At 49.5% G+C, this 19335-nt stretch overlaps 1 protein-coding gene across 1 annotated transcript in view; it reads right to left on the bottom strand.

The window, feature by feature from the left end:
• KDM5B (lysine demethylase 5B) overlaps nucleotides 1-5150 on the bottom strand; it is a 54800-nt gene extending 49650 nt beyond the window's left edge. Inside the window, exon 1 of the mRNA XM_027728837.2 lies at nucleotides 4870-5150. Coding sequence (XP_027584638.1) covers nucleotides 4870-5007 — 138 coding nt within the window. The 5' untranslated portion in view covers nucleotides 5008-5150. The remainder of the gene's footprint in view (nucleotides 1-4869) is intronic.
• Between the last annotated feature and the right edge of the window lie 14185 nt (nucleotides 5151-19335).

Raw genomic sequence — 19335 nt, 5'->3', positions numbered from 1 at the left:
CAGAACTCTCAATCAAGCTGCTCCAAAAGTGAATTGGTTTTTTGTTTTGTGTTTTCTTTTTCTTCATAAAAATAAATCAAGCAAGTAGCTGAATGAGCAGCTTGAACAGACTTGAAGAGGTTTAAACAACATTTAAATCAATGTTGCTCCTCAAAACACATCCCTGGAGCAGCAGCTCCAGTTCTTTCAAGCCCTGGGCTTTTAAGTTTCACCATTTAGGCTTTGCTAAGGTTAAATTTCTCAAAATTCATTATTTCATGTGCAGAACTTTCTTGACACTTCTCTGCACCCTCTCCAGTTGCAAACCTTTTTGAAGTCCTCCAACAAGTGCAGGACCCTGAATGCAAAATTTTCTTCTCTCGTGCTACCACAGAGGCAAAATCTCCTTATTTGTCACCAAGACACTCCAGTGCTTCATCCAGAGCTCCCATTCCACCCTTGCACTGCTTTCCACAGGGATCCACAGTTGTTTTTCTACACTCCTCACTCCTCTAAGATGCTCTATGCTCCTTTGTTCCAAAGGTAAACCCTTTCATTGAGTCCTACTTAAGTGATTACTGTTTCATATTATCCATTGTTTATTGGGCATTTGGGATCCCTCTAAAGCAACTCCACACTCCATTCAGAATCATGTATTTTTTTCTTCTAGACTGGTAGTGAAAATTACATACCCTTATCTTGAGGTTCTGATACCATTAGAAAAGGATCCTTCATTAAAAACACTCATTAATAGTTGAGATAATTTGTGATCCAGTATATTAATTTTGCACAATAACAATTTCTATAATTAAAATATTGAACACAATTAATTTCTAGACCATGACAACACAACTGAATTAACCAAATACGTGGTCTCGTGGAAAACAAAGAAAGTAATTCAACCACACCAGTGCTCATACAGTTGTACTCCATACTATTACCTTCTGAATTCCAGGATTATACAGGACTGTTCCAGCCATTCTTCCACCCTGGAGTGAGATAGGGGGAACTCGTGCCTCCATAAAGAACTTAAACCATTAAGGAAGTTAATTCTCCCTGTCCTCTTAAAAGTTCTCCAGCATTCCAGGATTTACTGAAAACTGACAGTGAATAATTTCAATAACTCCAGTGTCAATTCCTTCCAGATTCCAGCTGGTTTGGGATACTTGGAAGCCTTAACAGTGCTTCTTCATATTCACATTACTTGGAGTAATGAAATTCAGCTTGAATTTTCTCAGTTTTCATGCCTGGCCTTGGGAAAGTTAAGATGTTTCTAGTATATTGTACAATATTGTGTATTCTGAAATGGATTAATATGGTAAGTAAGGCCTAAGTAATTGTTATTTGTTACTTCTTCAAAGTAGCAAAGCAATGACACAATGGAGTGAAGGCAGAGTCCATCCTCAAGAAAGACTTGGAGCAGTTGATACTATTCCTGCTCCACATTTTACCTTTTATTCTTGAAGTTAAATTTCACATTCCTTAGACTCTTTGCTTCCATTAATTACTCTTAACTACCTACTTGAATCAAGTACTCCATTGTCAAGCAATGAAGCAATTCTTCATTTCCCTCCCCTAAATGCCCCCACTGATTTGCAGAGCTATCAAAAGCTTCCAGAAGGAAAGGCCACCCCATCACATGACGAGGTTTTGGAATAAACTTGAGTTTATTCCAAATTACCAGAATGCCAGGATCTGTGCCGAGAAAGGAATTGAAAATTTGATGGCTGGGCTGGCATTATTTTAGCTTAAACTCTGCTGGGTTTAAGGGAAGAAGTCCTAATAAATGATGTTTTCGGTTCACAGAATAAAATTTAACTACAGAACAGCATGTCATGGACTGCAAGCAAGTTTTACCCCATCCACCCTCCTGCATCCAGCTCCCCTCTCTGGTCCATCCAAATTTAAATCTCTACTCGTTAACTCCCAGGAGTGACCATGGCTGGGAGAGCCTCGGATCTCAGCCCAGCACTTTGCTGCCAGTGCCTTCTCGTGCTCCACACTGCTGACAAAAACCCATGGAGAACAGTGCCAGGGATCCAGTCACTGCTGCACCCTCCACCAGACAGTCACTGCAGCATCTCAGCATCCCCAAGCAAGAGCAAAACCCAGTCATTAGTGATGACTGAAACAAACTGAACAGGAATGAAGAGGAAGAAAGCTTCCTTGAGTTCTCAACTGGAAACTGCCATGCAGGAATTACACCTCTGTTATATTTCTGGATATTCTTTCATCTCACGAACACCCAGAATCCTCTGTCTTCCACCCAGATATCTTCTGGACATCAGCTGCCTCGATACTCCCCTCATGAAACAGTTCACTGTCCTTGAAAACTGCCACACAAGACAAGCCACCACAGCTGTGGCTTTCTCCAGGCTCACCTGGTGCCCAGGTAATGCCAGCAGAAAGGGACCAGAGAAAGCGCTGCCCCCGGTCCTTGGGAGCCCAGGGAACTCTCCTCTGTGTGCTCCAGTGCTGGAGCATCAAAGCCAGCTTCAGAGGAAGGACTTGGCCATGAGCAAATGGGGAAGCTACAGCTGGGCACCACCAGTCTCACACAACGTTGTTCCATATTGCAGCTCAGACAGAGAAACACAAATTCATCTGCTGATAACGGCCCAGCAGAGTTTAAACTAAAATAATGCCAACCCAGCCTTTAAATTTTCAGTTCCTTTCTCAGCACAGACCCTGACAGCTCATGGTGCTGCCTACCTGCTCCCCGGCACGTAACCGGACTGAGCACGCCGGCAAGAGATTCCCTCGGATGCAGGAAGATTCCAAACCTCAGCCATCACCAAACAAGGCACCTGGTGGGAACACACGTACTGTTGTGCTAAGTGCAGTACAGTCTGTGGCTCACGGTGTCACAGACCCCTCGATTACACTGAAAAGAACAATAACTGAATATTCACTGCGGCTCCTGATTGCAGGAGGAAGGCCAGGAACTACGTCAACTTAAAGGCTTTTCTGGTCGCTCTGGAAGAGCTCCCTCTATGCTCCAGGCCGCTGAACCAACCACGCACTTCACAAGTCATCCCAGGCATTATCCAGGGTAGAGATAAAGCCATGGGAGCTCAGCTCTCCCAAAGCCAGACTCCACGCAACTACCGGGTGCTCAGCCCTCGGCAGCTCCAACTATTTTCATCCTGCTTCTAAATAGGCTCAGAGAAAGAGCTGATCACGCAGCCAGGCAGGTCCAACACCTGGTGCAATACCTGCCTCTTCAAGAAGAGAAGATGAGAGTGGCTGAACATGCAGCTGCAATAAGTAATTTAGTCCTTCGGAGGACTGTTGATTTATGATCTCCAACAGATAACAGAGCCTACAAGAAGCTTTCTTATAAGCTTTTGGCTTTTTACACAAGCAGCCAAGAAATAGATGAGATTTTTTTTGATAAGTCTTTTTTTTTTTTTAAACAATCACAAAGGGGAAAAAAAACAACAATAAAAAAGAAAAATATCCAAAAAGCAAAAGAAAATTCTGTTCTGCTTACAGTTGCTAAAACGCTGTTGACAATGTACAACCCAGAAAGATCATTCTACTAAAAAATATTACAGAAGTTCAATGGTGACTCTGTAACAAAAACCATCTTCTCCCCTTAACTCTGTCAGCATCTGGCTGCCTGCGTGAAAAAGGGCACTGGCACATTTTACCGGGGCACAAATTCAAGAGTGCTCTTAACACTGCAAACCAGGACTCTTCCTCCAGAGGGCTGAAACACCTTTCTCTCCAGCGAGAATCACATTATTCACTACAAACATTTCTGCCACCTCAGACACCAATTCAGCAAGTTACGACTATTTTAATTCGTAAGAAAAAGGATGGACACCAATAGGAGTCTCAGCAACAACTAACACACCAAAGTGAGGAGTGTGTGTTTCTGAAGATTATTTCTTTGAACTCAAAGTCTCCCTCGCAAAACTTCACTCTGCAGAACTGTTCTCTGTCAGTTTGCCCCCTTGCTGGAGGAGATTTGAACTCAGTTGTTGCCGTCATGTTAACTGTCTCAAACCAGCTGCACCACCCCTGACTCGCACTACTTTCAGCTTGGGGAAAGAGCAATTCACTCAAAATAAGGATGATTCACGCATCGTTTAATTATATTTTTACCCCGAGAAGCTCCTCTCCTCACCAGCGCGAGTGTTCATCCCTTCAAACAAACTAACAATTGTGACCACACAAACTACGATTCTAGGATCGCCACACTATTTCTCAATAAATTGAGCCGACCAACAAAAGGAAACCAGAATTCAGGCTCCAATTTTGAGCTCACTACACCATCGGCCGAGATGATGATGATGAAGATGAAGGCTTATTACTCTTCCCACTGTGTATTGCATTCTAAAATGGTGGCCATGTCTGTCTAGGCTTCAGCTTGCAGAGCCACCAGCCAAACTCACGGCCGCGGAGTTTGGTCTTGTCCAACTTGAGGAACAGTTCCCCGTGCTAAAACTGAGCCGTGGCCGCGGCGGGGCCGGGGGAGGCGGCGGCGGGGCCGGGGGCGAAGGGGAGCGGGTCCCCCCGGCCCCTCACGGCCACAATGCCAACATGGAGGGCAGCACCCCGGCACCTCCTCGGAGGCTCGGCGGGGCCGCTCCGGGCGACAACCCCGCAGGCCGGGGGGAGGCCGGGCCGGCCGGGGCAGCCGCCCCCCCGCTCCCCGCTCCCCCCGCGGCCGCTCCGCCGACTCCCCCGGCACTTGGGAGCCACTTCGCGGTGGGGGGGAGCGGTCGGTCCCGGCGGTCCCCTCAGCCCCGCGGCCCCGGTGAAACTTCGGAGCGGCGGCGGCGGGGGCGGCCCCGCCTGCCCGGGGTCACCTGCGCGGCCGCGGGCCGGGGGGGCCGGGCCCCACACAAAGGCCGCTCCCGGCGGCGCCATGCGGGCACTCACCGGCGGCGGCCGCACCTTGCAGATGCCGGTCTGCTCGGCGATGGGCCGGATCTTGTGGATGAAGGCGAAGGGGTCGGCGAACTCCTCCCAGCTGGGCTCGAAGACGGGGCACTCAGGCGGGGGCAGGAACTCGGCCATGGCCCGGCCGGGGCGGCCGCTCCGCTCCGCGATCCGAACAATCTCCGGGGCCGCCGCGCTCCGTGCGCGTCCGCGGGGGGGCCGGGGCTGGGAAAAAAGTCCGCCGGCCCGGGCAGGGGAGGGGGCGCGGCCGCCCCGCCCCGCCCGCGCCTTTGTGCGGGGGCGCCGGGGCCGGACCGGGGAGGGCCCCGGGGAGGTGGCGGGGGGTGAGTCGGGGGAGAAGAGCCGGCGGCGGATCCTGCGGAACTCAGAGCGGCCCGCGCGCCGCCGATCCCACCCCCCGCGCTACCCGGGCCCGGCGGACAGCGAGGCCCCCCGAGCGCCGCTCACCGCGGATCCTGCCCGGTGCCCCCCGCCCCGCCGGGCCGCAGATCCGCGTCCCCCTCCCCCCGACCCCCTTCCCTTTCCCCACCCGCCGCCTTTGTGCGCGGCCCCCTCGCCGCGGCCGCGCTGTGGCCGCTCCCCCCAGCACCGCTGGTTCGGGGAGGCCCCTCGGCCGCGCTCCCGCAGCCCCGCGGCCGGTGCGAGTCCCGCGCCGCCCCCCCCGCGCCGCCGGCGCTGTGTTTACATGCGCGGAGGGATCCGCACAGCTGACAGCGGGCCCCGGCCGGCGCTTCTTTTTTTAAAGAGCCTCTCCGCGCGCCGCCATTGGCCGCGCCGGGGCCGCGTCACCCGCGCGGGGCGGGGCCGTGCGCGTCCGCGCGGCCGCATTGTCTGCCCCGGCCGTGGAGCCCCCGCGGCCCTGGCCCGGCCCCTTTGTTGGGGGGAGGGTGTGTGGGGGGAGCGGGGGGGGGGGGGGGGGGGGGGGGGGGGGGGGGGGGGGGGGGTTGGCCAGAACGGGGCCATTGTCCTGCCCGCGGGCACCGGGAGCGCGGGGATAAGGGGCTGCCCCGCTGCCGAGGTGACCTCCCCCCCCCGCACCGCTGGATAACGGGGCTCCCCTTCCCTCCCCCCCGGGGCGGTCCCGACCCCGGTACCGGGGAGCGGAGGGGGCGGTGCCGGGCGGGGGAGGGGCGGCCCCGCCGCAGCAGGCGCCGCACGTACCGCACGTGTGCGGAGGGAGGGGGGGCCGGGGGGGCCCCGCTCCCGCCCCTCCCCCGGCACCGCCCCCCCGACCCCCGCGGGGACCCCCCGGCCGCGACCCCCGCGGCCCTCGGGGCAACAAAGCCCCGGCCTCGCTGGTTTTACGGTCACCGCTGTAAGAGCCGGCGGTTAAACGAATAATAAATGGCAACTTTTTGAGACGAGCGCACGATGCTCCCGGGTGTCATTTTTTAATGAGACTTCGCTCACTGGCTTCAAATTTCGGCTAAAACTCGGAGAAAGCGTTCACTGTTAGTGCAGCGGCTGGAAAAATCAAACACACTGTGAGTTCCGGGCTCAGCAGCAGCCGCAGGGTTCGGGGTCCGGTTTACCCACAGCAGGAACTCTCAGCCCATCAGCTCCGTGTCACACAGCCCTTCCCAGCAGAGGAACAGCCCCAGGAGAGGGGATGAGGACAAAAATTTGCACAGAGCACTCATGGCCGGTTTAAAGACAATCCTAATTCTTGTCCTCGCTTAAAAACGAAGGGAGGAAAACAGACACAGCTTTTGTAAAGCGTTCGTGCAGGCGATGGCAAAGGGAGGGATCCTCCACTCGGAGCTGTCCCTCCCTGGCTGCACACCCGTGGGATAGGGAGGAGTCGGACACCTCCCTGCACGGCCAGGGCTCAGAGAAGCTGCCAAGGGCACAGGGGACGAGGCACCAGCTCCCAGCCTGGCAGCACAGGCCCCTGTGCACCACAGCTCAGGGGCTGCCCTGGATCAGCACATGGCCCAAGCTGAGCAGCACCAGCAGCAGGAGCTGAGCTCTCACAGTCTCCCCCTTGCAGGGACATGTTGGGCCCAGAGTCACACTCTGACATGGCTTCGTGGTGCCAGGCAGGCTCAGCTTCTGGGAGCCCTGGAGGGTCCTCAGCCCTCAGGAACATCTCCAGTTTCCAGGGGGCTCCTGCCATTTTCTTCCCTGAATTTTACCTACAGCTGACAGAAGTTTCTGTACCCCATTCCTTGTGCAGAAGAGTATCAGGTTTACACAGGAAGCTTCAACCCCAGATGTAAAACACACCATAATCTGTTTGTACTTCCGTTTACACCAAGGGATCCTCCAGTATAAATCACCAAATATCACAATGTGGAGAGAAAACTAAGCTGGTTCATCACCTTCCAACAGCTGCTCTGCAGCACATCCCAAACTCTGGCAGGAAGGAGAACACTACTTTTGTGACTTTAGGTCTGAGGGTCCCCAAGAGCATCAGGGACACCATTGGGTTCTGGTGTTTGGCAAGTAAATCCTTTTTGCAATGACTCCCTGAGGACCCCTTTTGCCAGAGCTGGAAGGACCACATGCAGTGGGATTGTTTCTGCCAATCCTGTCACAGCCAAAGGCCTCCCATGGGACTGTGATGAAAAACCACTCAAACACAAGTGCTGTTCCTGGGAAGTTGTGATGGAGGAGAAAAAGCGCTGGGTACAAAGATCTGAAGGTGAACAGAGCAGGGAGATCAAGGGATGACCCAAGAATAAAAAGCAGTTGCCCTGAAGGGAGGGCAAGGTGGCTCAGGGCTGGATAAGATGGAGATTCAGGGTAAGCAGGAAGCCCTGGAGGGTCTGTGTATCCCACGAGGCATCTTACTTGTCTTTCCACCTTGCTATCTGCAAACAGAAACACTTCATCCCCACAAATGCGTACTTTTGCATGCTGCCTTCTGTCTGTCTTCCCTCTGCTGTGACATCTGCAGTGTTTGCTCTGTTCAGGGGATTAGTGTGGCACAGCACTGTCTGGCTTAGAAACCCAATTCCCCAAGTGTCAGAGGCACAGACTGCAGGAAGGAAAGCAGATTTCCCTCTGTTGGAATGAGAATGCAGGCATTCCTTCTTCATGGTTCAGTTGACTGTCATTAATTAACACCTTTTATTAGATGGGTTTTCTCCAAGCCTGTTCCATTTGTCCCCCACGAGCAGAGCAGAACTTCCCCGTTTGCTGCAGCTCAGTGCTAACCCAGGAGACACAGCAGCTGCTGGGCTGGCAGGGACCAAGCAGGGACCGAGCAGAGACAGCGAGAAATAAAGGAGCAGGATTCCAACACGTAGTCCAAAGGCCATCAAAAGGGGTTGGCCCAAGGGGAGGAGTGCCAAGGCTTACAACTGAAGCCAAACACTCTTCACCACATCAGGGATTTTTCCTTGGCAATTCCTCTATCCTCATCCAGCTGTGAGCTCCAAATAGAGCATCTATTGAGAACCCTGCCCATCCCAGTGTCCCTTTACACGCTGTTGCAGCACAGCTTTCCTCACACACTGTTTATGTGCAGGAAGTCCCCTCAGCCTGTAGGGATATTTAATAAAACTTATTTTGTGTTTTCTTGGATGGGAACAATACTGTGAACTTTCCTACCAGTGTAAGCCTTCCCTTCACTCTCCTGCACCAGCCACCACCTGCCTGGAGCACATTGTTCCCACAGCCTATACTGACTTGTTTGCATTTATGTATCTGACTTAGACACTGCAAAAAAGATCATAGAATCATGGAATGGTTTGGGTTGGAAGGGACCTTAAAGATCATCTCATTCCCCCCCCTGCCATGGGCAGGGACACCTTCCACTATCCCAAGTTGCTCCAAGCCCCGTCCAACCTGGCCTTAGACACTTCCAGGGGTGGGGCAGCCACAGCTTCTCTGGGCAACCTGTGTGTCAGTGGGAAGCCATTCCCCCTTGTCCTGTCACTCCATCCCTTGTAAGTAGTCTCTCTCCATGTTTCCTGTCAGCTCCCCTCAGGTACTGGGAGGGTACACTTAGGTCTCCCCAGAGCTTTTCTTCTTCATATTGAACAATCCCAGTTCCCTCAGCCTTTCCTCACAGCAGAGAAGCTCCTTCCCACTAATCTGCTTATTGGTGTCCTTTGGACTCCCTCCAACAGGTCCGTGTCCTTCACGTGCTGGAGATCCCAGAGCTGGAGGCAGCTCTGCAGGTGGGGTCTCACAAGAGCAGAGTAGAGGGGCAGACTAATCTTTCCCCTTTTATGTACCTGCCCTTGCTGTCCTAGACCACCTCTCCTCTTCAGACAACAGCTGGGTACCACTCCCTTCACCCAGCACCTTCCATCCCAGCAGCCTGGGTCTGTCCAGTTTAATTCTGTACCACAGCACAAACATGTACTGCAGCCAGTTCCTCCAACAACCACCCAGTGCTGGTACCATTGGCCTAGGACAACAGGACACTGAAAAGAGCTTTAGGAAACACCATACCCTGGACTTCTGAGCAGACAGAAGATATCTCCACTTTGGTCACTGCACAAGCCAAGCAAGCAGCTCCCACAGGCTCCCCAGTGAACAAAACTTAGGGAAACATGCTAATATTACACAAACTGCACTCCAGAATAACCCAGAACCAAGCTGGAGGAGATCTTGCCATGTCCAGAGACAATCAGCACCACATATGGAGTTGAAACTCTACTGAAGCCAAAGCCCTCATTTCATCAGCAGTTTGGCCTAATTAAAGTACTACATGTTTAGAGGAGCACAGGGCAGGGAGGGAGATGTGCTGAGCCTCTCTGCTCTTTAAGAAAATAGGTTCCTGGGAACAAACAGATTTAGTAAGCAGAATCTCTGACAGATCAAACCAAACCAGTTTTCCTGGGCAAACCAGCAGCCTGTATGAACCTGCAAAGCAGTCCAAGTGTCATCATCAAGGCTTGAGAAGGGTTTTACATTTTCCAGCTGCTTCCAGAGATGGTGATGCATGTCAGTCCTTGAGAAACAGGACTATTAATGTCAAGGTACTGAAAAATCTCAGGATCCTGGTTAAAATTATGGAGTATTCTGGATATACCAGGCTATGGACATTTATAGCAAAGCTCCCAGCTCATAGACACGACTTTGGCTCTTGCTCTGGTGCCACATAACAGAACTGCCTGTCTCACACAGTGCCTTGGTGAAGTGAGTCTCAGCAGCAGCAGCATTTTGATGGAGAATTAGGTACTCTGCTGGCAACTCTGCTAGAAGAGAACCTCTGGTTTCAATATATTTCTGCCCTTCTTCTAGAAGCTGCACTCCATGCCCCTGCCCCTCTCTGTGCTGGCTCAGCCCCTGCTCCCTGTCTGTGACCTCTTCTGTGCTCTGGGGGACCTGAAAAGCCCCACCAGCCCTGAACTCCTCAGGCAAGAGATGTCAGGCACAGGAAGCCCTGTGGAGGGGCCGTGCTGAGGGGGCAGGCAGGAAACCTGAGCTCGGCTGTGGGCTGGAACAGAGGAGGACGGAAGTGCCCCAGCTGCACACAGCTCCAGGGGGGACTGTCAACACCAGGTAAGAACAGCTGGTGAGCACATGGAGGCATAAAATACCTCTGCTCCAATATGAAACTCCTCTGCAGTTGTGCAACTGCCTTCGGCATTGCTTTTATTAATAAAATTCTACAAGTCCCTTACCCTATCATTAGCTGCTATTAAAGCTAAGTAAAGCCTTACTCCAAATCCTTGCCCAGACTACCCTAAGAACAAGGATAAGCAAACCACAGCTGTGGGAAGCACTGGAAAAGGCAGAGCTGAGGTGCTGTTTCACACGCCTCACCTCACTCTTGGGCAGCTGCTGACTCACACTCAACAAATTTGGGTTTTACCTTCCTGTGCTTCAGCATGCAAGTGGCAGCAGTGTGGGACAAAACCTGCTTCCAGGCAAGACATGCAGTGGGTGGGATTTTCTCCAAGTGTGGAGGCTGACAACAGACCTGTCATCAATGGAGCACTGACAGTCAGTGACGGTAAGGCTTTGAAGTTTATTATCTTAAGGCAGGTGCCTAAAATAGGTCAGAGTAACCTCACCCTAAACCCCCCTTGCTGCTCTGCACTGACTGTACAGGGAGCCTGGGGTGACTGCCTCAGTCTCAGGCCTCGATGCTTGAGAAGGTGAAGCCCTGGCAACAACAGAGCAACTTGGGAAACGCAATTTGCCATGATGCATAAAACCACAGAGCATATCTTTTTTCTCAGAAAAACAGCATTTCAGATACGAAAACGCAGCTTCTCTGCTCCAACCCCTTGGCTACAGTGAAACAAAAAGTGCCATCATGACTGGTCTCCTAGCAGGATCTGAACTCAGCTGTGGTTTCTGCAGAGAGAGAGCAGAGGCAGCAGTAAAACCCCCACAACCCAGGAGACTGTGCCCTGTGCTAGCCCTGCACAGCCCACTGTCACCATGAGCCACCACACTGTGCCACCTCAGATAAGCCCCTGTCCTCTCCCTTGATGCTGTGACACCCCTAGGCCTGGGCAAGGAAAGAAGCTGTTTCTGCAGAAAGTGTTTAATTAGCAGATTTTGTTCCTAGTCAGGCTTCCTGCCTCTGCTACAGCCAAAAATCCCCCTCGGTTACCCAGACATGCTCCAGGACTCACTTGCTTCCAGACACACCAAAGGTGACATTACCAAGGCAATGAGGAGACCTCATTACCTTGTGCAACAGCACAGGATTTGGGGCATCCTTGTGCCTGGACACCTGCATTCCAGAGGGATTTACACTCTCAAACCCTCCCACCTAGCTAGTAGCCTGGTTTCAAACAGCAAGTACACACAAAGCCATCTGAGCCCCCGTGGATCACTTAAAATACACTAAAAATTTACAGTCCGAAGCTGACAAGGAGTCAGGACATAAGTTTAGGGTTTAAACCACTCATTCACTGGTGAAGAACCATAGAAAAACTGCTTCTGAAAGGGATTTAAAGGTGCAGAAATAGCTGTAGATCACTCAGGTACACTGGTGAATGTGCAAGAGCTACGTGAATTAAGAGAAGACATTTCAGTCAATACTGATGACAAAGGTGACAAAGTCAGTAAAGGTGGCAAGAACCTGCATGAATCATACCAAGGCAGACTGAGGCTGAATCAGGGAGATGGCACATGGGCTAAAACCAGCTGGGGAGCTGGAAGGCATTCAAAGGGGAAAGGATGGGATTAAACAACCTGGCAATGGAAAGAATTTAGAAGCTCTACAGTCAGAAAAATCAGGCCTCCAAATGCAGCAAGTTCTGAGGGAGTTTCGCAAAGGAAGCCTGGCTTATTGCCTTCATACCTGGAATCCCACACATCTGAGGAAGATGGTGTAAAAATTTCAAAGTCTCCAACATGTTTCAGAGCACCTTTCGCAAGGAAGTACAAGACCAAACAAGAAAAGCCTTTAGTGACCACAAGTACAACAGTGAGGAAAGCTCTTGTTCTGCCACCACCTACAATTAGCAAAGAAAAAAAATGGGTGTATCAGCACACAGGTGTCTGCACTAACCACATATGAGTGTTTAATACATCCAAACCAAAGTAAACACAGTCTAAGTTAATATGGGGTCAAGCTGCCCCCCCTCAGCCTCATCAGGCAGATCCAACACATGCAGGTTCAACACACTTACCACACATTAAATACTTGCAGGCAGTGATAACAAGGAAGCCAGTGCACATATGCTCTAATAGACAAAGCTGGAGCCAAAACACTCTGTTGGATCTGCAACAGCAGTGAACAAGCAAAAAAAAACAGGCACAGAATTTGAAAACAGAGAGAGGAAGATAAACACTAAACACGGCAAAAAGTAAAACAAGAAACAGGAGCACTCTGCATGGAAGGGGCAGTAACTTTTGCTGGAATTATGAGGGAAGTCAGGGAACAGGAACCTCCATCTCTGGGTACCATATGTGCTCCCTGCAAAGCATTAACACCAGATTCAAAAGCATTTGTGGACAATGGCAGAAACTGTTCTATAACTTACTGTCGACGTGACTGGGACACTTCCATGCATGCACAGGCTCTGCCTTCCACATAAACACACCATGGAAGTTGTGAAGAACAAAGGCAGAAACCATCCTGTCCCAGTCAGCAGAGAACAGTGGAGCCTATGGCTTCATAGCAGCTGTAGCTGACCCCTGGTATCCCACAGTTCCCTCCCTGCTCCAGCACCCAGTTAATCTTACACAGAGTTCATGAAAGCAAAAGAAAACTGTGCCCTTCTTGCAGAAAGAGATTTTTTTTTTCTTTGCCAATTTAACATAAAACTTAGTGCCAGAGGCAGTGTAAGAGTATGATTGCATGGGCAAGACAAGAGGGAGGACAGGGACAGCAACAGTCAGCAGGTAAGATTTAAAATATATATATATATACATAATATATACAGATATAAAACTCAGCACAGGGCACTCCTGTGACAACTTGTGTAGAACTGCACAGAATCAACCACAGAACTGCTGGGAAACACCACCAGGTTCAAAATGGAACACCAGCATCTCTTGGAAACACTGCACACCAGCAGCAGTCACCCAGGCCAAGTTCCACAATGGGGTTTTGAAATAACTGAAAAGCCACAAAGATCCCCACAATCAGCAGAATGACTGAAGTGCAGCTTTTGCAAGTGGTGGTGATGTAAGACCATGAAATGCCTTTGACAGTTGCAGCCATAGAGCTCTAACAAAAGGAAAAGTAACGTGAAGATGCTGAAGGTCTTGGCAGCCGTCTTGAAGAGTTCCTCCCTAATCTGAAGCACTGCAACAAGCCCCTCACAGCAGCCACCTCTGAAACAGGAACTGGAACACTTGACAGCCAGTAACCTCAGAGGTTCTTGTCTTGAGAAAGTCACAGAAATGACAGATAAAAACCTCAGGGTAAGAATCGCAATCACTGAGGTTGGAAAAGCCCTTGAAGATCGAGTCCAACCATTCCCCCAGCACTGCCAAGTCCAGGACTAAACCATGTCCCCAAGTGTCACATCCACGTGTTTTTTGAGCACTTCCAGGAATGGTGACTCCACCACTGCCCTGAGCAGCCCCTTCCAGTGCTTGACAACCCTTTCCATTAATAAATTTTCCCTACTATTCAGCTTAAATCTCCCCCGGTGCAACCTGAGGCTGTTTCCTGTCCCTTGTTCCCTGGGAGCAGAGCTGGACCCCCCCAGGCTCCCCCCTCCTGTCAGGGATTTGGAAGGAGTGAAAAGGTCCCCCCTGAGCCTCCTTTTCTCCAGGCTGAGACCCTCCAGCTCCCTGAGTCACTCCTGAGCAAAGTCTCAGTAAGTTTGAGCCATTTTGGACAGAATAATTTGTCCCAATTTAAGCCTTTTGAAGTCAAATGCAAGCTCTGGACTTGACACATTTGGCTTTCAACAGGCACTTAGAAAAATCTAACTTTAGAATGGACAGAAAAAAACCCTGCTCCCCTTTATCTTCTTTCCCCTAATCCCCTTGATATTGCAAAAGGATCCCAGCACACCTCACTCAGGCTACAGGTAACTAAACAGATATGTTTGGAAAAGTGAATCTTGCCCACCAAACATAAGGCACAGTTTGGGAGAGTTATGGACTGCCCGAATATCTCCTCCTCTGATCTGTTTGATGAACTGCCCAAGTAGCAGAGCTGACTGGTGTGTAAGTAGCAGACAGAGAGAAATCTGCAGACAGAGCCCAGCAACAGCATCTCACCATTTCAGTCCTAAACTATTTAGAGATAAAAGAACTGCAGCTCTTGAGGAAGCCACAAACAGGCCCTCACCACAGTGTGATGGCAGTTCAACATCACCCATCACCTCCCAAAGGGAACAGAGCTGAAGGGGGAGAAAAGCCTAATGCAACACATTTGGGGCAGCCTTTCTGGAGCACCAATCACATCCATATGGACACAAACCCAGCCTGTAAAGTCAGCTTGAACTTTTTTTTTTTCCAATTTCTCCCTGACCATCTGATCTCCAGTCCCAAACTTATAAAGTGAATTTCAATATTCCTGCTTAAGATCAGGCCTCTCTTCCCACTTTTTTGAAACCCCCAAAAGAAAGGTTTAAACCCTTGCTCCTCCCTCAGCTTTGCAGCTGATGTAACACAATCACAGCTGCACATGTTGGGCCAAAACTGAGAGACCCCTTGCACACTTACTGGTGTCACACAGAAACCTGGAGTAGTTCTTAAAGCCAAGTTGAGCACATCCAGTCTGCTGGAGCACTTCATTTTACAGGGAGTCAGATCCACCTCCTTTCTTTCTCACAAAGAGTAATTCACTTAAGACTTCCCAAGTCTCCCTGCATTTTTAATAAACTGTTCAGTATTAGAAAAAAAGCAATTCCTAAGTGTTTCTGGGATGTTTTCTAGACCCTCAAACTTAGTATTTACAGCTATTGTTTTCTAGTAAACATTTGAGGAGAAGAATAACTTTTTTTTGCCCAAGTGCTCCAAGCTCTTGACACAGACCAGGGAAACCAAAATCGTGCTGCAGAGAAAGTGGGAAACACGCTCCTGAAGGATGCCTGGAAGGTTGAGGAAACAGGGCAGTATCACAAGATCTGAGAATAAACAACTGGACATGTTTTATGCCACATGAACCTGGCCACGCAAAGGAAAGTCTGCAGAAAGCCAAGAAACAGGGATATGGCAGAAGATGGAGAAGAATATGGAAGAAAGGTGGAAACCAGGGTTTAACAGACTCAATTCACTGAAAAAGCTCCACATGAGACACCACTCCTCATATGACTCTTGCCCTTTTCCTCTTTTTGTTGTTTTTGGTTTTGGGTTTTTTAATTTATTTTTTTTATTTAGTGTCCTGGTATTTCTCAGTGTCTCATCAGCTAACACCTACAATATCTTCAGAGCAATGTAATTTCTCCCACCTCATCATGCTCTCAGTTCCTCTCCCCATAACAGCCAGTTGAGACTCCACATCTTTAATCTGCTTGCCCAACTTTTAGGAGAAATCTGTAGATCAAAGTCTTTGCACAGCCTGGAAGTAACACTGTTAGTCCTCCCTCCAGTTCAGATCCAGATAGAAGGAAGGGATTAATCATTATCCCCTCCCCAACACACACAGAAACCCCTACAGCCCTTCCAGGGAGTTCTGCAGTATGATGGAAAATTGTTCTTCAGGTCTTTACTGCTAAATTTGCTTATAAACCCAGTCCTTGTTTTCAGAGTTCAAATGAAAATGCTTCTTTATTTTAAGTAATCCTTATAAACATGACAAAACTGGTAAGATCAGGAGTCACCTAATGCACTATCCTTTTCCTGACAGAAGCCTCTGTCCTTTCTTGGCCATGGTAGTTCACAGCTCCTATACAGGATATGGCATCTTCACATTTAATACCAGGCTGATTTTTCTTCCTAAACTTTTATGACTTATAGAAGAAATGTGACTTCAAAGGTACTGTGAAGGTGGGGAGGCCCTGGCACAGGTTGCCCAGAGAAGCTGTGGCTGCACCATCCCTGGAAGTGTCCAAGGCCAGGTTGGAGGGGGCTTGGAGCAACCTGGGCTAGTGGGAGGTGTCCCTGCCCATGGCAGGGGGTGGAACTGGATGAGCTTTCAGGTCCCTTCCAACTCAAAACAGTCTGTGATTGACAAAAATCCACAAAATAACTGGAATCTTCCATTGCTACAAAACTTCAGCAAGGCCAGTGAAAAATCCACCCCATTACACTGAACTAGCTCTGCACTGTAAGTAGTGACCACTGCAGCTTTGCTTCTGTGCAGCATCTCCTACACACAGGAAACCATGGCCTGGTGCAAAGGCAAACAGGTTGGTTTGGCAGAACACAGAGGTGAATGGCACAGGGCAGCACATCAGCAGCACCAGGTCTCTGTTGTTACAACATTCACACAGATTTGACTGCAAAGCAGAGGTGAGCTCAGAATGATGCTGGCCTGGCTTGTCTTGGGGAATTTGCCAGAGTGGGAGCAGGATGCCAATAGCAGGCCTAGCAAGGCTGAATGCCTGGGACAAGACAGCCAAGAACTATGGCAACATAACTATGGCTGCTCTAAGTGAGCAAAAAGGAATGGATTGACACTGCTATTCCCTTGGCTTTCCCACTAGTTCCTTAAGAAGTCACCCTAAACTGCCCAGGAACCATCATTGTCCAACTCTTCACCATTGCCCTGTGGAGAAAGGAAGAAGGTAAAGCCAGAGAATCTTTACTACCAACTTACACTATCCATTTTTTTCAGATAATGCTTTGTATTTTCCAAAAACACTGCCAAAAGCAGTGTCATTTGCAATCTCTTCCCTTTTTCCAGCACAATACTGGAGTCACCTTATTGTTCCTGTACTTACTCACTTTAAAATCTCACCAATTCCAGCTCCAAAGAGCTCCCTTAGATAAGTTGCTGCTTTGCAACAACAGGCTGAATGGGTGAATGTTACCTGTGTGACAGAACTTGACCTATCAAGAGGCACAGAAGCCCTTTCTGATTTTATTTGAGAACAGTTTGCTCTGTAGACAAGAGGTGTCACCATGTGTAGCTGTGGGCTTATGTTACCTCTGCTGCTCAAATGAGATTTTTCTTACAATTACACTGTGGCATGCTTACTATAGAAATTAGGAACGTACATAATTATATCTATACATAATATAGATATTAGCACATTGAAGGGGACTGGGATTGCTTTTTCAGAGGGCAGAGTAGGTGGAAATCAGATTCTGCTGCATTGCATTCCCCTGGCACGGCACCAGGACTGTCCTAGAACAGATCTTACAGATAACACCAGAATTTACAAAGTTCACAGTGACCCCCATGGGCTCCAGCCCACTTCCTCCTCCTTCACTTCATGACTCACACAAGTGATTCCATCAGCTGAGAGCTATTAATTGCCAATCTCAGTACTGGAGAAAGCTGTGTCACCACACAGGTAAAGATATATTTAGTTACCACCGGATAATGCCTGCACTTCTGCCAGTGCAAACAGGCACATGACTGTGCAAAGCACGACTGTGGGCATTTCTTATCAAAGAAAACAACATTTAAAGGGTAGAATTAGAGAAAGGCTTTCAGAGTGCAAAGCAAGCAGTTTTCCTTAAAGGGGCAGCTGATATGAGCCTCTGCAAGTCCCAGGTACACACCCTTAAACTTTAATTCAGTGCAAGATCTCCTCTACATTTCAGGAAACAGATGAACCACACATTTGTTCATTCAACCACAGAGCCAGTAATTAGAACATGTTTAAGGATTTCTGCAGCTCGCTGAAGCAAGAGCAGTTTCAGCAGGATTTTCCTGCTGTAATTTTCTTGGCTTCATATCTGAGAAAAACCCTATCTTATCTTAGCTCAGCATACACATGCCTACACTGAGATCAGCTGCCCACTGGCTAAGGCAACAGTGTTTCTTAATACTAATATAAAGAAATTTCAAGTACGATGTAGGCTGAAAATGTCTAATATGTTTGCAGCATCAGTCCAATGGCTACCATGCGACAAAGCATCTCTTGTGAAACCTTCTCCAGTGGTGTTTCAGATTACATCTTCTCTAAGTAGCATTCCATGTTACTTTTAAAAATTAAAAGCATAATGCATCTCATCTGCCTACACAAAGCAAGATTCCCAGCTTTCCAGAGCTCAGCATTCCATATGCACAAGGGTTTCACAGAGCTGCTCAGTGCCATGCCCTGCACAGACTCATCACTGTCCATGCCTGGATAAAACACACAGACACACCACAAGCCAATTCCCACTGCACTGGCAGTGTCCTAAATATGGGTAATCCACATGTGCAGTAAAACCCAGACACTTCTGCAGGAGACAGAGCAGGCCAAGCCTCAGTGAAACCAAATTCCTCACAGAAGAGCCAAATCACTACTAAGAGATTACAATGAAGGCCAGTTCAGAAATCCACAACCCCGAAACACTGAACTTCCAGAGGAAATCATGGTGCTGGCACTTGTGGCACAGAGCCCTCTCCATGATCTGCTGGCCATACAGGATCTTCAGTGTGAAAACCTGACACCTGCAAGGCATGAAACAGCCCTTTGCACACTCCTCTCATGGGCACTGCCATCCCACTAAAACCTGAATCTGTGCCGAAATGGAGCTGTTCTGACTGGAAGGAATGTGCTTGTCCCCTGCCAAACATTTGCTTAATCAACCAGTAAGCAGGAAAATAAATTAATCAACAGGACTTTAAATTCTTGATGGTTATTTCTACCCCGAAACATAAAACCCCAAGGAAAAGCAAAACAAGAAACTCACTGAAACACGGGCCACACTCAGCTGTGCTGAATGGCAGGAGGTATGATTGACACACATCCTGCACAGGAATGTGGCTGACACTGAGCCACTCACTGAGGTGGTAAAGCCCTAAGACTGCTCTCCCTATCTATGTAAAATTGGCAGCTTCCAGTTCCGAGAAGTTCAAATCAGATTGACTCAACCCAATGGCTGCAAAAACCAACAGAGAGACAGGACAACAGGTTTTCAGCCCAAGGAATTCCTGGTCAGCCCTCACAGACCAGGCTGTTCCATGAACAGCAGCAGCCTGTTACTCTAAATTAGAGGTGATACCCCCGGTCTAGAACA

Source organism: Pipra filicauda, unplaced genomic scaffold, assembly GCF_003945595.2.
Source record: "Pipra filicauda isolate LSUMZ 115617 unplaced genomic scaffold, ASM394559v2 scaffold172_size1731463_pilon, whole genome shotgun sequence".
NCBI classification, from domain to species: Eukaryota; Metazoa; Chordata; class Aves; order Passeriformes; family Pipridae; genus Pipra; species Pipra filicauda.
The sequence above is the reverse complement of the archived record's forward strand: the minus strand, read 5'-3'. Positions and strand labels throughout refer to the sequence as shown.